This window comes from Danio rerio, chromosome 6, assembly GCF_049306965.1.
Source record: "Danio rerio strain Tuebingen ecotype United States chromosome 6, GRCz12tu, whole genome shotgun sequence".
Classification (NCBI taxonomy): domain Eukaryota; kingdom Metazoa; phylum Chordata; class Actinopteri; order Cypriniformes; family Danionidae; genus Danio; species Danio rerio.
Genome location: NC_133181.1, coordinates 42776844 through 42797975, shown reverse-complemented (window position 1 = coordinate 42797975; position 21132 = coordinate 42776844). Strand labels below are relative to the sequence as shown.

General features: G+C 37.6%; 2 protein-coding genes across 6 annotated transcripts in view; both read left to right on the top strand.

Moving 5' to 3' along the window:
- pfkfb4b (6-phosphofructo-2-kinase/fructose-2,6-biphosphatase 4b) overlaps window positions 1–21132 on the top strand; it is a 516544-nt gene that overhangs the window by 263648 nt on the left and 231764 nt on the right. The gene's annotated exons all lie outside the window — the stretch shown is intronic.
- Window positions 1–21132, top strand: part of col7a1 (collagen, type VII, alpha 1) — a 127386-nt gene that overhangs the window by 69513 nt on the left and 36741 nt on the right. For 4 of the 5 annotated variants that reach the window (XM_073954369.1, XM_073954367.1, XM_073954366.1 and 1 more), the window contains exons 41-78: window positions 31–102; window positions 646–705; window positions 788–823; window positions 919–963; window positions 1339–1374; window positions 1473–1517; window positions 1610–1645; window positions 1763–1798; window positions 1906–1938; window positions 2120–2191; window positions 2311–2370; window positions 4126–4161; window positions 4274–4354; window positions 4838–4873; window positions 4953–4997; window positions 5089–5160; window positions 5848–5892; window positions 5991–6026; window positions 6124–6165; window positions 6256–6336; window positions 6414–6449; window positions 6996–7031; window positions 10310–10390; window positions 10480–10515; window positions 14325–14396; window positions 14508–14552; window positions 16640–16675; window positions 16762–16797; window positions 17494–17598; window positions 17727–17795; window positions 19736–19771; window positions 19852–19887; window positions 19968–20006; window positions 20092–20127; window positions 20222–20341; window positions 20572–20781; window positions 20917–20952; window positions 21058–21102. In XM_073954369.1, coding sequence (XP_073810470.1) covers window positions 31–102; window positions 646–705; window positions 788–823; window positions 919–963; window positions 1339–1374; window positions 1473–1517; window positions 1610–1645; window positions 1763–1798; window positions 1906–1938; window positions 2120–2191; window positions 2311–2370; window positions 4126–4161; window positions 4274–4354; window positions 4838–4873; window positions 4953–4997; window positions 5089–5160; window positions 5848–5892; window positions 5991–6026; window positions 6124–6165; window positions 6256–6336; window positions 6414–6449; window positions 6996–7031; window positions 10310–10390; window positions 10480–10515; window positions 14325–14396; window positions 14508–14552; window positions 16640–16675; window positions 16762–16797; window positions 17494–17598; window positions 17727–17795; window positions 19736–19771; window positions 19852–19887; window positions 19968–20006; window positions 20092–20127; window positions 20222–20341; window positions 20572–20781; window positions 20917–20952; window positions 21058–21102 — 2115 coding nt within the window. Of the gene's footprint in view, window positions 1–30; window positions 103–645; window positions 706–787; window positions 824–918; window positions 964–1338; window positions 1375–1472; window positions 1518–1609; window positions 1646–1762; window positions 1799–1905; window positions 1939–2119; window positions 2192–2310; window positions 2371–4125; window positions 4162–4273; window positions 4355–4605; window positions 4874–4952; window positions 4998–5088; window positions 5161–5847; window positions 5893–5990; window positions 6027–6123; window positions 6166–6255; window positions 6337–6413; window positions 6450–6995; window positions 7032–10309; window positions 10391–10479; window positions 10516–14324; window positions 14397–14507; window positions 14553–16639; window positions 16676–16761; window positions 16798–17493; window positions 17599–17726; window positions 17796–19735; window positions 19772–19851; window positions 19888–19967; window positions 20007–20091; window positions 20128–20221; window positions 20342–20571; window positions 20782–20916; window positions 20953–21057; window positions 21103–21132 lie in introns of those variants that run through there. The other variant, XR_012408082.1, reaches the window with a different exon arrangement.

Genomic DNA, 21132 nt, shown 5'->3' with positions numbered 1-21132 from the left:
ACTCTGAAAAGTGTTTGTGTGTCTTTTAAGGGAAGTTCTGGACCACAAGGTCCCCAGGGCCCACGAGGAGTGACTGGACAAAAAGGAGCAAAAGGAGAACCTGTATGTTATTGTGTGCTATTTTATATTTCACATAAGATACTGTGACTGCGTGTTGTAAAATACAGTTCTCAACATAACTGAGTACACCCCATTTTGAAAAATTGTATCCATTTCTTAGTGAACATAAGCAATGTAGAGTATTTTGGTGTATTTAAACAAAACAGATTTATTAAACAGATAAATTTATTAAAATAATATTTTAGTCAACAAACATATTTGGAAATTGAAAGATAATAAAATAAAATCCAAGCAAAATATTGCAAAAATAAAATACAACCTACAAATTTTCAAATACTTTTTTAAAATTTGTATTTAATATTTTTCTATAACATAAATTTGGGTGTACTAGTTTTTGGACCTTTATTCTGAGTTAGTTTCAGTACTTCAGTACTGACTAATCTAATGTATATGCACAAATATAATATTGTATAGCTGTCTATTAAAATTATTAATTTAAAAGGTGTACTTATATATACTGAACACTGTATATGCTTTAATTATCTATCTTAACTTAAGCGGTGTGTGTGTATGAATGTGTTGCAGGCTGAAAGTGTTGAAGGTCAACCAGGACCCAAAGGAAACACTGGAGATCCTGGTGACCGGGTATGAAATGCTTTCACTAATATATCTCATGCTCACTCCATCGTTTGTTTTCATTCTACTTTCATTATGCGTTGTTTTTCAGGGTCCCCGCGGCCCTCCTGGTGAAAGCGGAACTAAGGTAAATAGAATTCAGTTAATTGTGGCTTGTGTCATCGAGGAGTGTGCAAAATAAGCTATAAGGAATAAGCTAATGATGTTTTGTTGTTTATTCAGGGAGACCGAGGACAAGCTGGAGCACCAGGTTCAGATGGAGCCAAGGTAAATATCCTTCTCTCAGAGTCCCTTGTGTTATTTAGCGCCCATTTATAGTGATAGTTCATCCAAAAATGAAATTTCTGCCGTCATTTACTCATCCCTGACTTTTTTTTCTTCTGACTTTTGTTCTGCGGGGCTCAAAATGAGATATTCTGAAAAATGTTGGAAACCTGTAACCATTGACTTCCATAGTGTTTATTTTTCCTACTATGGATGTCAGTGGTTACAAATTTCCAACATTCTTCAATATATATATATTTTTTTTTTCTGTTCATCATCTCTTTAAAGGTGTTCTAAGCCATAAACCCATCGTCTTCTAGTTCAAATGAAACAGGTAGATTTTGATCTAATTTTTTAATGAATTTGATGTTTTTTTAGGGAGACAGAGGCCCGTCAGGTCCAGCAGGAGACAAGGTGTGTCATTAACCTCTGTGAAAACATGTATATTCTTATTAGGGGGCTATTATGGGTAATGCTGTGCTTGTGTGTGTCGGTTTTTGTTTGTATGTTAGGGAGATAAAGGTTCAGCAGGCCCCTCTGGACCTCAAGGACTAAGGGTGAGTGGCTGCACGAGACATGATAAGTCACAAGCCATGTGAAAATGCATGAGTGTACATGCATGTTGTAAATTATTTATATGTGCCTTCAGGGTTTGCCAGGGAGCAATGGCCTTCCTGGAGAGAAAGTAAGCGAGGATGTCAGCTCCACAAACATCATTAATCTCAGTTATCTGTGACCAGTTATTATATCTTTATTCTTTTGAGTTTAAACCACATTTATATGTGCCTCTGTCTGCTGTAAGGGTGCTGAAGGTGCAAAAGGGGAACCAGGAAGCAGTGTAAGCTCACAATGTTCATGTTATTCTTAATTGATATGAAAATTTTATGCAGTTGTAGTGGCTCTCTTGACGTTGTTCGCTGTTTCTTCTTCTTTTTTTTTTTACAGGATCCTGGTTCATTTGGGAGAAAAGGAGAACGGGTATGACTTTTGAGAACAATGGCTGAGTCTGAGTCTGTCTATGTCAGATAACAGGCTTTCTATTTTATTCTTATGATAAGTCTTTTTTTTGTACTGACATTCACATGTGCGAATCCACAAAACTTTTTAATGCCAAGGAAAAAAAAATCCATTCAATACTCTTTCTTTTCTTCTTTTTTAGGGTGAAAGAGGCTTTCCAGGTCCTGCTGGAGCTAAAGGTGACAAAGGAGATGCTGCACAAAAAGGGGAAAGGGTGAGTTTTGTGATTGAATTGAAGTTTGTGATTGAATTGAATTGAAACCATCTTTTATGATGAGACAGTAAAGGCACTTAAATTCATTTATGATTGAGCATTTCTAAATTGTTCCATAGGGGGCTCCTGGAGCAGGAGAGCCTGGCCAACCTGGACCTAAAGGAGACCAGGGTGATCGGGTAAGCAAACAAGACAGAGAAAAGACTCTTTTGAGGCCTTGAGACAAAGAACCATATAAGTTTATAATTTTAAATTTTGAGTTATAGGATTTTTTATTCATTTGGATTGGGAACATCATTCATTTTATTAAAAAAATTTTCGGCTTAGTCCCTTTATTAATCATGGGTCACCACAGTGGAATGAACCTCCAACATATCCAGCACATTGTTACGCAGCAAATGCTCTTCCAGCCGAAACTTATCTCTGGGAAACATCCACACACACTCATTCACACAACATACACTACGGACAATTTAGCCTACCCAATTTACCTGTACTACATGTCTTTAGACTCTGGGGGAAACCGGAACACCCGGAGGAAACATGCAAACTCTACACAGAAACGGCAATTGACCCAGCCAAGGCTTGAACCAGCGACTTTCTGTGAGTCGATAGCACTACCTACTGCGCAACTGCGTCGCCCTGGGAACATTATATTATCTATTTTTTAATCAACTTGAAGATCGACAACAAAACCTTTTCAATTCTGAGGAAATAACATTTTCAGTGTCAGTATTATAAATGTAAAGTTATTGTGATTTATATTTCTCAAATGTGGAAGAACAGTATATGTCCAGTCAGTGTGGAATAATAGTAGAACTCCAATTCATCATATCACTTTAAACCACTAAAGTTCTGATCCCTTTATCTTAGTTTTAATACAGTAACAGAAACTTCAGGTTAATATTATTTTGTTATTGATAGCATGTTTATTATTATTATAATTATCATAATAATAATAATAATTATTATTATTATTAATATTATTATTATTATTGTTGTTGTTGTTATTGTTATTATTACAGTATGAACAATGTACAATACATAGTTAGACCATCTTACAGTACAGGCAATAGCAATCAATTATTAAAAATAAACAATAAATAAATACAACAATAAATACATGAAATGCTGACATCATAAATATTGTCGTTACTGGCACAGCACACCTGTGTATATACTACTTCAAACTGTTCTTGCACCATCTCACAATATAAATTAATTTATAAACAAATAAAATATGCAGACAATATGCATTGATACATCTTCATTATATATAGTATGTGGTTTATTTTGACAGGTTATCTGTTTTTGCGCTGTTTAGCGCTTCTCTGGCCATTTAGAGAGAGAGAGAGAGAGAGGGGGATCACATCACATATACAGTTCTTCCACTCACTTCTTGGTGGATCTTTCCATTTTTTTGTTCTCCTCTCTGATTTAAATATGGTTTCCAAGCATCCCTCAAAACCTTCCTTACTCTGTCCTTTGTTCATGTTGGCTCTCCTTTTTTTGCAGAGGATTTGGCTTTTAATGTCCAATGCGGACATGACAGCATGCGGCATCTCATTTCTTCTTTGTGGACATAAACATTTTTTTACATGTGACGCTATTTTTTTATTTGTACTTATATTTTGATCGTCACACGCACTTAATTAGCTTTTTTTCTCTTTAATAAGTCACTCTGGATAAAAGCATCTGCGAAATGAATTAGTCAAAAAATATCAATGTAGCTTTTGCTTGTTTGTCTATTGTGCATACCAACTGATGAATTACTAAAAGAAAATTGCAGATTGTACAATAACATCACAAACAGGGATTTTCAGACTCTAATACAACTAATGAAAAGTATGAAATAGATTGCACTTCTACATTCCTGCCATTCTCACAATAATTTTACCATAAATGAATTAATAGCTGTTGATTTATTTAAACAGGGTCCCGGTGGATTGTCTGGAAAACCTGGCGCAAAGGTAAAGTGAAACGATTTTTCTCACTCCAGAACACATTCATGCAAACAACTCTGCATTAGCCTGAATAAGTAGTCATGAATCGCACTCGTCTCTTTTTTCTGTCTGACTTTAGGGCAGTCAAGGTGATGCAGGGGAGAGAGGAGAAGCAGGCAGCCCTGGTTCACAAGGGCCTATGGGGCCCAGAGGGAAAGATGTGAGAGTTTGCACCTATTTATACATGAACACAGGGTCAAAATCTACAGCTGCTTTTAACAACTTTTCGTTTTAATCTGCAGCCAATGCTAAAAGTCATTTTTTTTCTTGAGGTTAAGTGGTCTAACTTACAGTATTGCATGTTCTGAAAGTTGCTGCTTTTTCTTCATTAGCTTTACAACTAATCTATCTCGATGAGGATGTTTTACACTACTAACAATTTCATATTTTCTTCTAACGCCTTTCTTTCAGAGGTAACAAGTAATCAAGGTAACAGGTGACTTCTTTTCTTTTTCTTCAGATGCAACTCTCTTTTTTTATTTTCTTAAACACTGCTATTTGCACTTGTGGCTTCTGAAATACAGAAATCTATTACTATGTATCAAAGGGAATCAGGTGAAGTAAAAAAGCTGTAGAAAAGTATTCTTATAGCATTACATAATATTTTCTGTAGGAGGTCTGATCTCTCCTTTTGTTTCTTTAGGGACTTAAAGGAGACAAGGGAGAGGATGGCATTGCAGTAAGTTTTTTGTTGTTGTTATCATTTCTCATAATTCATGTGCTTTTTATGTATTGTTGCTTTGTTTCTTGTTGCATAGGGAGAACCTGGGTTGCCGGGTAAACCAGGGGAGAGAGGTCTAAGAGTAAGTACACAGATTTGGTAATGTATGTGATGCTAAATTGTTGTTCCAAGTAGTTCGGCCACATCCTAACTGTGGTCTATTAATGTTTTAGGGACTGCCAGGTCAATCAGGTCAACCTGGGACAAAAGGAGACACAGGCGATCCAGGGGAAGATGGACGAAATGTAAGACATACTATATGGCTGACTGAATGTATTACATGGGTCAACGACTATGGTATCTGCGTCATATTAAAGAAAAAATTAAAAAGTTAGCATATTAATACAAAATGTAATTTGTCAGTCCTTATTCAGTGTAATAGATATATTTATGTAAAATCAAACAACATACTTAATTCTGTTTTTGTTAAAATATACAAAATATGCAATAATTTGCACAAAAATAATATAATCTGAGACCCAAAAATTAATTATTTTAATATACCATCACATTTTTCTTGTTCTAAATATGCCTGACAAACGAATTTGAAATTTTAGAGGGTGTTTTCTGTAAAACATAGAAAAAATCATAGCCATATTTTGCAAAACATAAAAAATAAAAGAACAAATATCAACAAGACACGTGTATTGGAAACAATACTTGCATTTATTTTTGTATTGCTTACTTTTTTGGATGCCTGATTTAAAAAATCTGCTCTTTGGCCTTTCTAATGTGAATAAAAAAATACAAGAAACCTGCAGAACATTAATATTATTAATGTTATTAGTTATTATTTATAACTAAAGATAATATATGGCTTGGTTTTCTCTAGTGTTTAAATACAAGCTAAATAAAACAACTGTTCGCTGCAAAGACTATTGGGTTAGTTATTTGTGTGGTCATGTGATCAGCGTTTTTGTTTTTTTTAATAGGGTACCCCAGGCACAATGGGACCAAGAGGCCCAAAGGGAGATCAGGTGAATAATCTAAAACCCGAATCACGAACGTTTTCATGTTTAGACCAACGTAAACACTGAAATAATCATTTGAATATCTTTATTATCGGTTATTATAGGGTATACAAGGTCCCCCAGGCCCTCCTGGAGATGTGGTATGTTTGTAAATCATTTCATTTCTTCAAGTTTTTTTATGCACATCCCTGTAATACAATTTAAATAACCTGAATTTGAAATTGTTCGTTATGTTAGACAACAGGAGAGAAACAGCTGAGGGGTGAAAAAGGAGAAAAGGTACAATGAAATGCTTATAGTGTTAAAACATCGGCTGTCATGCATATTCTGATTTTGTCATTATAATTATGAACCATAATTTATCACCAGGGAGAAGCAGGTGACCCAGGAGAGCACGGTGCTAAAGGCCTAAAGGGTGAAGCAGGAGCTCAAGGCACTGCAGGATCAAGCGTAAGTCAGCGTGGAGATCAGACAGTATGTGTGCTTCAGAGTAATAGGATTTATATCTGGAACTGTTTGTTTTTTAGGGTCCTGAGGGGCAGCGTGGGCTACCAGGAGCCAGAGTAAGAACCTCCTGTAGTTTAATATCTTTTAGCTATTTATGCATCGCTATTTATGAATCTTTTTTTTATGGCTGACTATGACTGTGTATAATATGACTAAATATAGTGATACATTTAAAAGGAGAGTTCAGCCAAAACATGAAAATTCCACATTCATTTACTCACCCTACACTTGGTTTAAAAGTGTGTGAGATTTACATTAACGGTGATATTTTGAAAGATGTTGGTAAGCCTATTAACCCACTAATGGAAGTCAATAGAGACCATCAACCTGTCTGGTAACAAGTATGCTTCAAAATAACTTCTTTAATGTTCTACAAAAGAAAGAAATTCTTAGGTGTTTGAAACATGAATTTTTAGGTGAACTCTTTCGTTAATCTCATTCAAACATACTGTATTGTTATTTAGGAAAGTGTAGTATAACGTTATATAACTGAAATCATACTAAATTACTGAATTATCTAATTCATAAACAACATAACTCAATTATTGGTTGTTTTTAATGGCAGTCGGTATATCTCCCTCTACTTTTTTTATTTCTTCTAGGGTGACCCAGGTGACAGGGGCAGTCCAGGAGAAAAGGTAAGAGAGCTGGTTTTCTCAGTTTGCTATCAGATGTCATGCTTCAAGCTTCTTTCATTTTCCAGAGTAAAGAAGTGTTTCACCCTCATGGCCATGAACACACCAAGGTTTTTTTTTTTTTTTTTTGAGAACGTTAATATGACCACAAGTCATGTATACAAAATATATTTGGTACAAAAGACATGTTTGAACTAAAAGATTTCTGACAGGAAGTGGTAATTATGGTTAAAGGTGGCTTAATGTTAAAACATCTGCATGTCTTAATGCAAAGACTGCAGGTTCAGTTTTATTCATGGGCTGTAATTATTTGGCACCTCAAGATTTGATTAAAGTTTAATTCAGGGAATCATGATACGATTACAAAACAATTTCCAATGCATCAATTTTTCAGCAATGCCTTTCGGCCGCAAATCTTTTTAAAGAAATCATGGAGTAGCTCTGACTGGTTTGCTTAATTAAAAAAAAAGAAGTGGAAGTTTATGGTTTGCTTAAAGGTTTGGTGTTGAACAGGCGTTTATGGGCTTTTGTTTCCACTACATAAATATAATTTTTTATGTGGCAAATCCTCACCGAACTTGTTTGTAATATTTTGCAGTTTACATATTTGGATTAACAATATAATTAAATTGTAATTATGATTGTTATTCATTATTATAATTTCTTCATTAAGGAATATATACTGTATTAAAAATGGATTTGTGAATTATTTTTCCCAGCCCATATTTCTAAGTTAATGTTAATCACTGCTGTGCAAAGCATTTCATATATCAAAAATTATTCTAATATGCTGTATTGGTTTTCAACATCATTTTACATGCACACACACATGCAATCACTGACCACTTTATTAGGTACACCTCATTAGTACCCCTTTTTCCTTCAGCACTGCCTTAAACCTTCGTGGCAGATTCAACAAGGTACTGGAAATTTTCCTTAGAGCTTTAGGACCATATTGACATGATAGCATCACACCGTTGCTGCAGATTTGTCGGCTGCACATCCTTGATGCGAATCTCCCCTTCCACCACATCCCAAAGGTGCTTTATTAGATTCAGATCTGGGGACAGTGGAGGCCATTTGAGTACAGTGAACTCATTGTCATGTTCAAGAAACCAGTCTGAGATGATTCACGCTTTATGACATGGTGCGTTATCCTGCTGAAGTACACTGTGGTCATAAAGGGATGGACATTGTCAGCAATAATCAGCAAGATCCTAATTTGTACCAATGGGCCCAAAATGTGCCAAGAAAATATCCTTCACTTTATTACACCATCACCAGCCGGAGCTGTTGATACAAGGCAGGATGGATCCATGCTTTCCTGGTGTTGATGCCGAATTCTAACCATACCATCTAAATGTTGCAGCAGAAATCAAGACTCATCTGACCAGGCAACTATTTTCCAGACTTCTATTGTCCAATTTTGGTGAGGCAGTGTGAATTGTTGCTTCAGTTTCCTGTTCTTAGCTGACAGGAGTAGCACCCGGTGTGGTCTTCTGCTGCTGTAGCCCATCCGCCTCAAGGTTGGACCTGCTGTGTGTTCAGTGATGCTCTTCTGCATACCTCAGCTTTAACTGTAAAGAGTTACTGTTGTCTTTATATTAGCTCAAATCAGTCTGGCCACACACCTCTGAAATTTGAAAATTTGTGTTAACAAGCTGTTGGACAGGTGTACCTAATAAAGTGGCCAGTGAGTATATATATATATACATATATATATATATATTTATATTTTTGAATGTCAAACTGTCATTCTTTTTTTTTTGAAAATGCATCTTAGCTTGATCAAAGTATTAAAAAATGGACACTTGTATTAAGTGGCAGTTAATTTTACGGATTTTTAGGAGAAAACAGTACGAATAATTAATTTGATTGAAAATAAGTCGTGATGTCTGATCAAATTCCCTTATTATAATTTCCTCGAGCAGGTAATTGAACACTTTGCGCATTTGTTCAAATTACTTTTGCAATAAAGCATCTATAACAGGGCTGCATGATTTTGGAAAAAAGTTACATTGCAAATTTTAAATTTTTTTAATGATGAATTTTTTTATATTTATAATGATGGATTAAGATGATTTTGCAGGTGAGTGAATCGGCATAAAATAAAATAAACAAATTACAAATATAGATAATTATAATAGAGCAAAGACTGACCATATTTAGTAACAGACAGAAACAAACAGAAAATAAAATAATTATATATACAAAAAAGTTGTATAGTCTTTATTGTATAATTAATGACATACAATTAATCTTTGTTAAAGCTAAAAACATAAAGCCCAAATGCTTTAAACTCACAAGCCTTAAAAACACACGCAACTGATAAGCTTTCATTTTATTATGGTTAAACTGAAATGACTCCAAATTCTCATGTGTACTGAACTGTTGTGCCTGGTCAACAATAATCCTGACGACATTCAGCAATGTGACTACTGCAGATTCGCACATTGCATTATCAATGCTAAAAAAATATATTGTGTAGACTCGAATCTACAAAATAAGCAGCTTCCTTAAATATTCCTTCAAAGGCAGGTGGAACGCCTCTGCAAAATAAAACCATTCTATTTTAGAGCGCATCAGTGACAGTATTTTGAAAGTAAGTGTCATACAGTGGATGACAGCTGAGAAATGGCTGAGTTTATAACACCGGCTGCGGTAATCAGTGTAAAGTATAAATATAACTGCTTAGTCATGAATCTCTCCATACCGCAGTGGCTGTGACACATTTCATTACGACAGGGTTTACCTCCCGGGTTTTAAATAGCAGGTCTCACTAGCACTGCAATTATTTGTTATTGGCTGTCGGCGAGGCTGTTTAATCTTTGTTTAACATTTGTGCTACAGAATTGAAACAAGGCTTTGTTGGTTTCCATCGAGAGGAAATGAAATCTCACTGACGTCTCGTTGCTTTTTGCTTTCTGTCAGAGAGACATATAGCCAATTAGTTTGCATCTGACTCTGACCCTCGTGTCTGACGTATACCAGTCTGTCTGTAATTTATCCGTCTGTGGGTTTTTAGACCAGCCTCATTGATTATTACATTGATAAAGATGATGCTTCTGCTTTTGGCATGCATTGGTACAGTGATGTGAGAATTGTTAGCGACGAAGATTGGATCTGTCAGTAAGCCATTTCTCATTATTATTTATTCAAGTTGGCGATGGCTGAATGCTGCTAAAAATTGAAATCGATTTTGACAGTTATGATGAGGGTTTTGGGCATATCTGCTGTATGTGTGTGTCACAGTGAATATTGATTTGTGCATATGTGTGCAGGGAGAACGAGGAGCGGCTGGTTTGGATGGACGCCCCGGTCAGGATGGGAAACCTGGGCCTCCTGGACCTCCTGGATTACGGGTCAGATCACTCCAATTCTTGCATTAACTACATAGTCAAATTATCCCTAATCAGTCTGCATCATTTTCTGAATCTTTTTGGTTTTGTAGGGTGACCCGGGAAAACAAGGGGATCCTGGAAGAGATGTGAGTGCTTCAGTTTGTTGCATCATCAATTTTGACCAAAAATCAGTCCGGGTTTCAATCAGAAATTTCAATTGTTATGCTATAAATAAACATTATTATAGATAAGAAACATTTTTATGGATAAATAAACGTTCAGTTGTGGTTGCACCATACTGTAATTTTGCAAACAGATCAAATTATTAGAATATAAGTAGACTGATTGTTTAGGTAATGTTTAGGGCAACACAGGCTCATTGTGAAAACGTATCCCATATACATTTCTGGAGAGCACGATTTATGTAGCCAGAGCTAAAGCTTAGATCGGGCCCAAAAAATGAAACCCGACCCTACCCGAGGCCGTGCACCTTCAAGCTGACCCAGTCCGACACATTAAAGGTTCAAGTCATCGTGGACTACAGATTTGTGTGTGTTGAGCTTCAGTTAAGACAACGTTAGCTCCTGTTAGCTTTAATTGTGGGGAAAACCTGATAATTTTGAGCTTTTGTCAGCTAATTTCATCTGCGGGGTTTTAACAATTTTTGGGGCGGGATCAAAATCGGTGACATATCGCAAATCTGCTAGTGGAGTGATGATGCATCGGTTTCTCATTATTATTCATAGCTGAGTTTTCTTGTCCTATGAGAAGACCCTACTTCTTAATTATTCATGAGAGCACGTGCTTTCTGAAGGCAAGGCAGACCTGCCAAACTGTGAGACCCAATGACTGGGTGAGACCGCGGCCGCGTACGTGTTTGTTGATCCATGGGGTTTTTTGCATGTTTTTTCCCATGATGCTGTCAGGGCCGATCCAGCAAAGCTGTTGGTTTGCAGCAAGCATTTTTGTCAGGATGACGCCACCGTCAGCATCAGTATTTTTTTCGCACTAGCGTCTGACCACTTACCTTGGTGTGGACGGCTTTTCCCCTTTTAGCAGTTTGCCCAGTAGCTTGCCATGTACGTTGGCGTACTTGAGACACGGAGAGGAGTTTACCACGGCGAAGTCTGGGAGTCTGGGGAAGAACAGTTTCAAAGAGGAGATAAAACAAAAACAAAAGGCAAAAAATACAATAAGCAAGTTAATAACAGGGTGAGAATGTGGTTAAATCTAAAGTCACGAATCACGAGTCACGAATGCTTTTCTGTTTCTGGATTGTTTTTTTAAACAATGTTGGTTGGGTTTAGCAAAGTGGGTGGGCAGGGAGATTGGTCAGTCAGTCGACAGTGGTCTCTAGTGGATTTACGCTGGAACGGTAGGCTAGGGTAGGCTCATGTTGTGCTAAGGTTTTTCTAAGGCAGAATAGGTTGACTAAGAATTAGATATAATTTTAAAGTTGCTTGTACTGTAGTGGAAGGGGAAACTATGTTGCATGACCATCTAAATAAGGTCTTAAGGGGATATTTCACTCTAAAATGAAAAATGTATCATCAATTACTCGATGTTGCAAATCTATTTATGCTTTTTTTCAATTGAATTTTCACAATAATACACACATAACAATACATATTTCGAAGATACATACAGGAAAAACTCAAAACAAAACAAGGGAGAAAAATGGATGAAAAAAGGAAATAAAACATGTCTTAAAAACATTGCTTATTTTCCAGATTATACCTTTTCACTATTCCTTTCTATATGATAGGGCAAAGGATAGGTTCTAAATAATACAAATATTGTCCAAACTTTGAAAAAAAATTTTTGTCCATAAGATGCTCGAGAGGAATTAACAAAAAAAACATCTTGTTCCAGCCTTTAGAAGATGGAGATTTATCATTAATCCAATTAAGTAAAATATTTTTCTGGCTTCAAATGTTGATATATTATGCAATTTCTTATTAGCAGATGAAAAAAGTGTCCATTATTTACAGTATACCCCAAAATCAATGAAACAGGGTCAAAATAACCTTAAAGATCTTTTTATTTCCCCCAGCACCAAAACTTTTGCTGTCTGTTACTTGACCACATACAATGTGTTAAAATACCTACTTCAGTTTTACATTTTAAACAAAGGTGAATTAGAAGGGTTAAAAAGATGTCGGTGGTTACAGGAGATATGGAGTCTTTGTATTATTTTATATAGATTTCTCTTGTACGTGTACAAACAGATTTGCTTAGCATTAGAACAAACATCAACCTATGTTTCCTCATCAATATCAGTATCTAACTCTTTTTCCCATTTGGTTTTATTATGAGAAGGGGGTTGAACATAGTGACCCATAAAAGCAACCCACAGACATTTTTCCTAATGATAAAAATAGTTATCTTATTCCTAACAAGAGTTGTGTTGTTAGTAATGTAATGTCTCAATGGGAAAAAAAATCCTGTTTGAAGAAGATATTTTACATTATTTGTTTTATATAGATACATAGCTACATGTTACCAACCTTCCTGAGAATCCCTTCTGAATCTCATAAATGTTTGGATCCACTTGAGAGTGTGTAAATGTACATTTTTATTTTTGGGTGAACAATTCCTTTAAGCCAGGATTAGACTGTGGGAATTTTTAAACTTGGTTGTAGATTAAGTACATAAGGAGAATCATCACAAAATTCTTCCCTCAAACCTCAAATATGCACACACTACATGCTTTGAAAATTGTGGCAGATCACATGCTACAAAATGTTATTAGATTATTATGCAAGAGTGAGCTGCACATGTGATCTTACAAATCAAATTGTCATTGATGATTTATCAAGCAAAATCTACAGCAGTTTGCAGCTTTTTACACACAAGAGGTATGCTCCAAACAGTAGGGCGTTCTGCCCAGTGCTTTTCTTTGATCTTACGTTTGTTGTACATTTTCCAAGTCTACAAGCTTTCTAGTGGACCAATACAGCAGCTTGTTTTGTGGTTGCAAATAGGCTATTGTATAAATACTGACATTATTATACAGTTATAATCATTCAGATTTAAAATCGTTGATATTAAACATCAAAACCGATCAACATAGGCTCAATCTGAAAACATAGCCCCGTATATATTTCCTGAATTTTGTAGGCATAAGTACGTATGGCTGCATTTCGTCTTTAAAACGAACGCTACAGGGCGGTATGGCGCCGTTCCTTTTCACACTTACGAGCTGACCGTTTACCTCCGTATGGACGGCTATCCTGCTGTTACCAGTTTGTCCGGCAGCTCGACATGTATGCTGGTGGACTTGAGACGCAGAGAGAAGTTGACTGCAAAGACGAGGTTACAGTTTGGCTAAGAACAGTTCCAGAAAGTGAGTAAAAGAAAAACAAAAGCCAAAAAATAAAATAAACAAGTAAATACCAGGGTGAGAATGTGGTAAAATCTGAAAATGTGGTAAACATTAGGCGAGGGCTTTACTTTTTCTGAAGTGCTTTTAAAAATTTTTAGTTGGATTTGGGGAAGTGGGTGGGCAGGTCAATCTGTGCTTTTGAAAACACTATTGGTTGGGTTCGGGGAAGGAAGAGGGTGGGTTAATCGATTGGTCAGTCATTTAGTTGACTTTGATGGATTAATACGAGATCAGCAGGCGTGAATGGCAGTCTTGAGAGAAATTTGAGATCTGAAAAAGCACACACATCGGCCTCTGGTGGATTTGCGAAAACAAAAACTGCAAAAAAAAAAAAAAAAAAAACTTAGCACCTGGGACATATTTGGTGCTCTCCAGAAATGTATATATGGGTAAGTTTTTTGAATGAGCCTGAGTTGAAACTAATGAAGCTCCCAGAGATTTTTTTTTTTAATAAATCAGCCTAAAACTCTAGTAGTAGCAGATGAAAAGTAGATGATACTTTTAATACTCTAATTTCAGGTACTTGACACAGCTATAAATCTATTTGGCTAATTCATTTCTGTTTCCTAGGGATTGGCAGGATTAAGAGGCCCTCAGGGTCCCCCAGGGCCGCCTGGGCCCCCAGGAGCTGATGGCACACCTGTGAGTTATAACTTAGTTTGTGTTGTGAAAAATCAAACCCAACACAAATTCCTTTGCTGAGTCATAAGCATGTGCTTTATCATATCAAAACAATATTTTGCTTTATTTCAGGGTAAAGCAGGGGAGGACGGCAAATCAGGACTGCCTGGAAAGACTGTAAGTGAAGTTATAATTATTCATTCATTCAATCATGTTCTTTTTGGCTTAGTCCCTTTATTAATCCGGGGTCGCCACAACGGAATGAACCGCCAAATTATCCGGCACATGTTTTAAGCAGCGGATGCCCTTCCAGCTGCAACCCATCACTGGGAAACACCCATACACTTCCATTCACACACATACACTACGGACAATTTAGCCTACCCAATTTACCTATATCACATGTATTTTGAACTTGTGGGGGAAACCAGAACGCCCAGAGGAAACCCACGCAAACATGCAAACTCCACACAGCAACTGACTCAGCCGAGGCTTGAACCAGCGACCTTCTTGCTGTGAGGCGAGAGCACAAACCATTGCGCCACCGTGCTGTCCAGCTATAATTATATATTCTTTCAAAAGTATATTTACATCTACAGTACATGCTGGGTACATTTCTCTTGACATTTTCAACAACTCCATTGTAATATAAGTCGCATGCAGTGCTTTCCACACATAAACGCTTATATTAATGGCCGGCCATTTATATAAATTTTTTTTTACCAATATTATCATCCTATTTCACCTTTTTTGTATCCGCCAAAGATAACCAAACATCCTCGTTCAATTAACCAGTGGAAAATCTTCTCTCGCCCTGCACATTTCATACTGCTCATTGTGTGCGTGAACTGTAAACAACAGTTCCTCAGACAGTCTCACGCGCTCTAGAGACCCACAGAGATGTGACTTTTTTAGGCTTGAAAATGCATTCAGCAACTTCAACCAATGATTCTAAATCTCCTAAAATGTCCGGGAGTCGATTTTGGCTTTGGCTTTCTAAAGTTGTTGCGTTTTTGCATTACTTTTTTATTTAAGACTACTTTCCGCTTGGCTTCACAGCTGCCAGCGTGTACACAGCTGCGAGACCGAGAGAAAAAGTAAATAATAGATTCTTTAATCTAAACGACTCAAAAAACTTTACTAAATACTCGGACAAATACATATTAATACAAATATATGTACACCATTATAAATGAGCAATCGACTCATTTGCCTTAAATAAACAATCCACACTTTTTATTTTAGGTATTAATAATTGTTATTAAATATCCATTTTAGAGATATCGTCTGTTTTTATTCATTTTTCCTGTAATTTATTTCTCATTTGCCGTATATAATATTAATTTGATGATGTTAATACATTACATATTTTATACATATCTAATAGGCTTTGGCAATACTGTATTAATGTCATGCCAATAAAGCAACCTGAACTTGAGAGAGAGAATGCAGCTGTGTGCACATGGCTCCTAAATAGCATCATTTTTTTATTTTTTTCAACAGCCATTTCAAATAAACTGTATAACAGTGTCATAATAAATACCAGTATTGTTAAAAATCACATTATTTTTGTTTCACGTGTAGTTAACCATTTATGTGCCATGAGTAAAAGATGTGTTTCAATACGGCTACCACTGCAAGTATATTTCAAACCTGTGGGAAGCACTGCACATGTATGGATTTCCAATCAATTTTTTTTCTCAGATCAGCTCCATCTAGAATGCAGACACTCATTCTAGTTTAGTAGCCACACCAGAGCCCTTGTTCTCCATAAAAGAGACGATTAAACCATCCTGCTGATTATAAATCACCCTCTTAGCAGCCGTTCAGTGGGAGGCAACGCAGCCTAATAAACGCTTTATAGTTCAAATATGTGAGGAGTTTCAGTCAGCCATGTACTAATGTTCGGTTAACCTGACTCAGATAGATTACACCGCTGGCGCCGAGCTTACGCAAATCCCGCTCGTCCTGCAGTTTCTACTGATTTACTGATCACAGCCCCGAACCAGCTGTGGTAATTGCAGGAGCTATATCGGGCTGGATGGCACCCGTCATATATCTGTAATATAAGGCTGCGCGTCGCATGAAGCGTTTAGAAGAGAAATTACTGCTTGAATGAGCCACACAAAATTACAAGAGTTCTCATACCAAAACAGGAAGAGCTGATTACAGGAAGTCTTGATTACAGAAATTATGAAATCGCGCCTTGCACTCCTCCAGATGTCTGTGTTTAGCACCTCGTTTTCTATCGAACTTTTTTTCAGGGCGAAGATGGCGTGCCAGGAGAGGATGGTCGAAAGGTAATAAAACACCTATTGTTGAGCACTCGTGTTTGATTAGATTGTCATTTTTGATAATTAGCGTCTGACAAATCCTGCATTTACAGGGAGATAAAGGAGAGCAGGGGCCTGCTGGAAGAGACGTGAGTTTTTCAAACATATCTTCCTGATCATTCTGTTCTCACACTCTTATTCTGCTTTCACAACATAAGACAAGTCCATCACAGCTTATCAGAAGCAGCACTGAATAACATTTCCAAGTGTACATTTTAGACCGTCTCTGAGAGATATGTTATTTGACCAATTTGTGGATTTCATTTGCTATGTTGCATCAAAGGTAAGCATATAACAGGTTTGTAAAAGGCTGCTGTCCTTGACCCCTACAGTAAGTGCTGCCTAATAGTGTTTCATTTTGTACTCTATGTCTGTACCCGCTGTTTTCTTCCAGCAAATTGTGGCCACATTTTACTCTAAATGTACTCAGATTTGGTTGTTTTCTGTTATTCAGTCCATGTCATTATGTCTAGCTGCCCTTTTTGCTATTTGTCTGCCTCACACAGCTAATTTTCCCATCAGCACAAATCAGATTTGTTTTTAAATGGATGTTTTCAATCAGAAACACGCACACACACACATACACATTCTAAATGTGTGGATGCTCTTCTTCCTGTGCTTGATGCTGAGTGCAGTCAGTAATTATGAGTCAGCAGCCTTATGGGAGAAACTCTTCACTGATGAGTTTATTAGATGTGCAAATTTATGCCCATTAATTAAAGAATTAATTTGTATCATGGTTATTTCTCTCATCTTCTTCTCTCTCTTTCTCGCTCTTTTCTCAGGGTCGAGATGGGATAAAAGGTGATAGGGGCATTGCAGGACCTAGTGGCCCACAAGGTCCTGTTGGACCCCCTGGAGTCCCTGGAAATGTTGGACCACCAGGATCTGTGCGTTTGTGCATGTGTTTGAATATAAATAGACTACTCTGCTCCTCTATTAATCCCACAAGAGTTCTGAAGGATGCTACATTTATGCAGAGAGCTGTATATCTCTATCTTGCTCTGCTTTTTACCAGGTGGTCTATGTTAAAGGGGAGCCGGCAACACCGGGACCTCCAGGGCCTCAGGGCCCTCCAGGAACCCCTGTAAGTAACATCTACCAATGCTGGATCTTTAGTTCATTTCAGTTAGAGACTATGATCATACACCAGGCGCAATAAGGTGCAAGACATGTTTGGCACGATTTGTTGCTATTTTCAGACCAGTGCAACCCTAATTTTCACATTTTGCGACTCACTGTTTTAATAGCATATACTTCTGCGGCAATTTGTGGACTCATGGGTGTTCCGGTCTAAAAAGCAGGTGTATTAAGGTGCATTGTTGGTGCTTTGCTATTTTGAGGACCTAAAATAGACTACGTCATTAACCATCTAAAAGTCTAAAGTCCAGCGCAGAGGCATTAGTTATGCGCCTATGCAGGTCCAAGCACTTACACATTGCTTAATACACACAGGATGTACAGCAATACACAAATATCTTTACATATGAAAAAAAGTAATAGATTAAAGTGTTACAAAATTATTATTTTCTACATAAACATAAAAACCACTGCCTCCATGCCTTCATGTCGGAGGGCGTTTTTCAGTTTATTCATGACAATTTGCAATTGTATAATGTTATTATTATTTTTAGTTTTATTTATTAAAAACAAGTTAAAATTTGTCCTCCTGTCAAGGTTTGGAGACCTATGCATCACCACATAGGGGATAAGAATAGGACATGTGTTTGGATATAACTCAGTTTTTTGACCACACTTCATTATTATTGTCCCTTATTCATTTGCTGGAAATTAGAACAGAATTTAGAAATAGTTTTGAAACAAATCTTTGCACTTAACAAATGAAATTAAATATGTAGGCTAATGGATGTCTTCAGTGGAGTGCATACAACACAGTTTCCTTATTCATTTAAACTAAAGGAGTAAAGTAAAGAGTAAATGCAAAGAGAAAGTAAAGAGGTCGAATGGAGGAGGCTCATTCTTTATTCTCGCGCTGCAGATGGTCTATTGGTCGTTTTCTCGCTAGTGAAGTAATCAGTTTTTCCACATACAAAGTCGCCATGTAAATAGCAAATTTGCCATGGTGCGACGCAACTGACTCTTAAAGGTAATAGGAGATGAGACTATTTGGTTTAATGCATGTTATTCTCAAAACACACCCAGAACTCATTAAGAGAAAAGGCACTACCCTGTTAGGCCATGTGCCACAATTCAGAGCATATTTTCCAACCCGGGCTCATTGTGGGAACGTAGCCCCGCGGACGTTTCTGCGGACCGCAATTTATGTCCCGGGAGGTACGTATTCGAGCGTTTTTTTGTTTTCGCAGGTCCGCGAGAGGCCCGCGCCGTTCTCGCGCGAATAGCCGCCGGATTGAAAAAAAAAAAAAAAAGCAAAAGTCCCTGTCTTCGATTTCGACCGCGTTTTCAGATCCCGCCGCATTCTCGCCCTTATTTTCCGGATTCCGTTTTTCGTCTTACCTGATTTCCGGAACCCGCCGTTCCCCGGACTCGATCCCGGTCGTCGTCCACTGCGGCCGGCTCCGGCTCCGGCTCCGGCTCGTCCTCCTCCTCCGGGGCCTCCGCTCCGCCAACGCAACGCTGTGAGCTAGGCGGACAAACTGATTGCGTCGGGAAAGCCCTCCACTTGGAGGCGAGCCGTCGGCCGGCGAGCGCGAAGAGGAGGGGCGGAGCGGCGCCACACCGCCCCGCAGCATTCACTCGAAAAAAACCAAACGCGGCCTTTACGTACCTCCGGCCACGTAAATCGCGGTCTCCAGAAACGTCCGCGGGGCTACGTTTCCAGAATGAGCTTGGGTTGATATTTTCTATCCTTAAAATAGCAAAAGTGAACACATTCTTAATGCTTTTGCGCCATTCGCTTTAGACTTTGCGCCTAGATCATTAAAATAGAGCCATATGTCTTTTTGCCATATATTATTTAGTTTTTAAAAAAAGCATCACTTTATTTAAATGGAAAACTACAAAATAAATGCAGTATATTGTATTTGATTGTGTTTTTTCAATTAGGGAATACCTGGAGTTCCAGGAGCTGGTGGAGCAAGAGTAAGTTTATCTTGTGTGTGCAAATCAGTTTGTGCTTTTTATATATCATGACGCAAGTTGTCATAATGTGATGATTGTAGGGTGAGCGAGGTCTGCCAGGCTTGAAAGGAGATGTGGTGAGTTTATTTTTTACGTGTATTTAAGTGCTCAGGGCTCTTAGAGCAGACTATAATAATTGAACTCTTTTGATTGCCAGGGTGATCCAGGAGAGGATGGCAAACCAGGAACTTCAGCGGTTAGCAAAATGCTCAAACATGCAGAATAGCACATGCATTGACTGGCAGGATGACTAATGTTGTTTTTCCCATGTTTTGTTACAGGATGTGAAAAGAGCTCTGTCAGATTTTGGCATTGAGGTACTGAAAAGTTTATCAAGATTGACATAGTTTGTTTGCATATATACACAAGTCTCTCTCCTATACTTCAATTTGATTTTTGATTTTACTGTAGGTCAGAGAACTGAAACAATTAGTTGATGAAAAAAGCGTTCTGATGTCAAGGATGAGTGAACTGTCGGGAAAAAAGGGCGAAAAAGGAGAAGTGGGACCTAGAGGCCCTTCAGGAGCAGATGTGAGTTTTATGTTCTTGTGTGATTGAGTGGTGTCTGGTATTCAGTAGCTGGATGAGTGCTGTGTTACAGGGCTTTTTGCAATGAAAATAATGCCACAAAGCCATTGGTGCTGTCCATGGTGCTGAATCAACCAACAACTTACAGTTTTTTTCCCCAATGAATTATTGTCATTTAAATGTCTTATTTTTAAACACCATACTTGTTTTTCAATTATGTATTTGCTTTACAGGGTGCACGGGGTCTTCCAGGTGAGCGAGGTATGAAAGGAGAGCAGGGTGAGAAAGGACCTGCTGGTCCACAAGGTCCTACAGGCAGGGCAATTGGAGAGAGGGGTCCTGAGGGTCCGCCAGGACAAGCAGGTGAACCTGGAAAGCCTGGAATACCAGGAGTACCTGGAAGAGCCGGTGAACTTGGAGAAGCTGGCAGACCTGGGGAGAAGGTAACAAATAAAAATGCATTAGGATTTTGTCACTGTATCTTTTTTTATACATGTTTTTGAAGATAAATAGCTGATTGAAAAAATCATGATATGAAGATAATATAGAAATGAGATTATTGATTGTCTTTGTTGCAGGGAGATAAAGGGGAGAGAGGTGACAAAGGACCAGCTGTAAGTATCATTGCTGTCATTCATGCAAAGCGAATACATGTGAATGAAAGTAATCTAGCCTAATGAAGAAATAAACGTAACTGTTTTTAATTTTCATGTTTTAAGGGTCCAGCAGGATTACCCGGCTTAGGGGGGCCTCCAGGGCCAAAGGTATTTCACATTGTAATTTTTGTACACAAT